The sequence below is a fragment of the Protobothrops mucrosquamatus genome, unplaced genomic scaffold (assembly GCF_001527695.2).
Source record: "Protobothrops mucrosquamatus isolate PMUCROS unplaced genomic scaffold, P.Mucros_1.0 scaffold2409, whole genome shotgun sequence".
NCBI lineage: Eukaryota > Metazoa > Chordata > Lepidosauria > Squamata > Viperidae > Protobothrops > Protobothrops mucrosquamatus.
This window is the reverse complement of record NW_015388481.1, coordinates 44,862-47,729: the sequence shown is the minus strand read 5'-3', so window position 1 is coordinate 47,729 and position 2,868 is coordinate 44,862. Positions and strand designations below refer to the sequence as shown.

The following is a 2,868-nucleotide window of genomic DNA, read 5'->3' as shown; positions in this document are numbered from 1 at the left end:
CGGAAGTTTTTAAGAAGAGACTGGACAGCCATTTGTCTGAAATGGTATAGGGTTACCTGCCTGAGCAGGGGGTTGGACTTGATGACCTGCAAGGTCCCTTCCAACTTTATTATTATTATTATTGTTATTATTGTTTTGTTGTTGTTGTTGTTATTATTATTATTATTATTATTATCTATGCAGAGTCTCCTGTGGGATGCTTTCCCTGCCCCGTCCCTTCTTGTGGGCTGAGATATCTTTTTTCTTACCATTATCTAAGCTGTAGCTCTTCCTGTTTCTGTGTCTCAAGATGATTCTCATAGCCTGTTACAATATATTTGGGTAGTTGGTATGGTAATAATTCTGCGAGTTACTAACTTCACTTATTTACAAAGTTATGGGAAATATTTGTGACATTCCAAAAGTAAGCTGTTTCTCCAATCTTTTCTGCCTGAAACTCCTGACCCACTAGAGCTCTTGAAATTGAAATGTTGTTACAGAAAGCCCATTAAACTGTTGGAAGTATTCCTTGTGGACTATATAGTACTACTAACAGTATGCTTAAACATAGATATGAACATAGAAAGTCAGAAAATATATGAAATACAAAAGATCATGAAATAAATAATAAAAAACTAATAAAAGCCATAATATAAGAGAGCCAGTTTGAGCTAGTGGTTAAGGCAAGAGGCTAGAAACTGGGAGACCATAAGACCATAGCCATGAAAGCCAGCTGGGTGATTTTGGGTACGTTGCTTTCTCTTAGCCCAACTCACCCCACAAGAAGTTGTTGTGAGGCAAGGGGGAGGAGGAATTGGTATTAAGTATGTTCGCCAAATTGAGTTATCTATAAAAATAATAATAAACATGGAATATAAAATAAAGAAATAATTCACATGTCAGGAATTTGAAATGAGTTGCTATGCTGGAGGGGGTCAAATTGTAAATGGTTGCCCTCCTTCGTGTCTTATCTAGCCTTATTGCCTTATGGACTTACCAGTCGTATTCAATACAGTTACACTGTTCTTTTTCATATTAGGATTTGATTGCGGTTGTTTTTAATACTACTTCCTTTTTCTCCCTCTAGGCTCTAATTCTTCATCAGCTTGGCCGGCACAGCTTGGCCGAGAAGATCCTTCGGGATGCTGTCCAGGTGAACTCAACAGCCCATGAGGTCTGGAATGGCCTCGGGGTGGTCCTGCAAGCTCAGGGTAATGATGATGCAGCCACGGAATGTTTCCTGACAGCACTGGAGCTTGAAGCCAGTAGCCCTGTTGTCCCTTTCACCATCATCCCTCGAATCCTTTGAAAAGCAGACTGCTCATCCTGCTTCAGCTGAACTTGAGAATGTGAGGACGCCTATGAGCTAATCTTTCCTTCTGACTCCAAGGGGCAGCTCTTCACCCTGAGAGGTAACAATATACAACTGCAGGCAATCTGCTCATTTCTGTCGGGTGTCCAACACGGGGAAACAATATAGGATCTTAATCAGTGAAGAAAAATTGAAAAAGAGAAGGAAATAAATACACATGCACACTTTAAGCCACCATGTACGTATTGTCTACATATTTTTTTTTTGCCACATAGTCATTTTGAAACCTGATGCTTATTGTTCAAATGGATATTGTGCCATATTTTGTTAGGTGACATCAGAGTGTTATGTAAAAAACTCTAAATAGAATCAGTAATAGATAATAGATTCAAGTTAAAATTCAGTGGCAGAGGAAGCCTATTTTTAACCAAGCCTGTCAAAGACCTGTTCTCTTCATGGCTTTCAACCTCTCTGGAGCTCAGAATCAAAATGTGAAATTTGCTGTGTTCCATCTTCTACGGTAGTCCAGCCCAGCAAATCAGCTGAAAGGTTATGTTTTGAGTTGTTAATAGCTGTGATGTGTAGCTAATTGTTATTTCTTGTATTTAGAAGAAAGGTTGTGTACAAGAATATTTATATTTTACCAGCGTATGCCTGTTGAAAAAAAAAGAAATGAAAATATTAGTTATTTAAGTTTAACTTTTTTATGTGAATCCAGAGTTTATTTATCAATGGAAATATGTAAAAAAGATGCTACAAATAGAATATTTACCGACATTCCTTATGAAGTATACACTACCTTGGCTCAATGGAAAGATTATGTTAATAATAAAATGATTTTTGAATGCATACAATGCTTGTTATTTTTATTTGATAGCTGGATGAAGATAATTAGAACTGACTCATGGCATGGCCAAATTACATGCATCTCAGTTGAACTACTATTGTGCATAAGTGTATTAAACAATAATACATTATATATTTATTATTCATTAATGCTAATTAATTGATTAAATCATTAAAGGCAAATATCTTTGATAAAACTCCTAAAGCAGCTGCATTTGGTTCAGTCATGGAATCCTGAAAAAAGATTCATATTTCAATGAATAATATTAATGTATGCCAAAGCCACATCTTTGAATCATTTTATATGCACATAACTATAATATATACAGCATTCTAATTTTATATTCTTACTATTAATTAGGTATTTATCAATTTACTAACTATACTTATTATTACTATATAATGTGTACATATACATAGTGTACATTTCTCACATTTTGGGGAGATATTTTGTGTCAGCAATATTAGTTGGAGTTCTCTCACTGCCTGAAATGTATATATTTGTTTGTTTGTATTTAATTCCTGCTAGAATCCAGATCTTCCTTTATCAGTTAAAGCTGCCATTGGCATATCAGCCAAAGCTAACTTCAGCTTCCTCTTGCTTATAGAACAGGAGCCATGAATGCAGAAGGTCTCCCTAAGCATGAAACTGCTGCTTTTATATGCAGGCTGTGCAGACTAACACTCCATTGATCAACAACCATGAATAAATAGCAACTCCATATTGCTTG

At 35.8% G+C, this 2,868-nt stretch overlaps 1 protein-coding gene across 1 annotated transcript in view; it reads left to right on the top strand.

The window, feature by feature from the left end:
- LOC107295587 (tetratricopeptide repeat protein 7B-like) overlaps positions 1 to 2,115 on the top strand; it is a 79,318-nt gene extending 77,203 nt beyond the window's left edge. Inside the window, 1 exon segment of the mRNA XM_015824901.1 lies at positions 1,067 to 2,115. Within this exon segment, the coding sequence (XP_015680387.1) occupies positions 1,067 to 1,288 (222 nt within the window). The 3' untranslated portion in view covers positions 1,289 to 2,115.
- Positions 2,116 to 2,868: the final 753 nt, after the last annotated feature.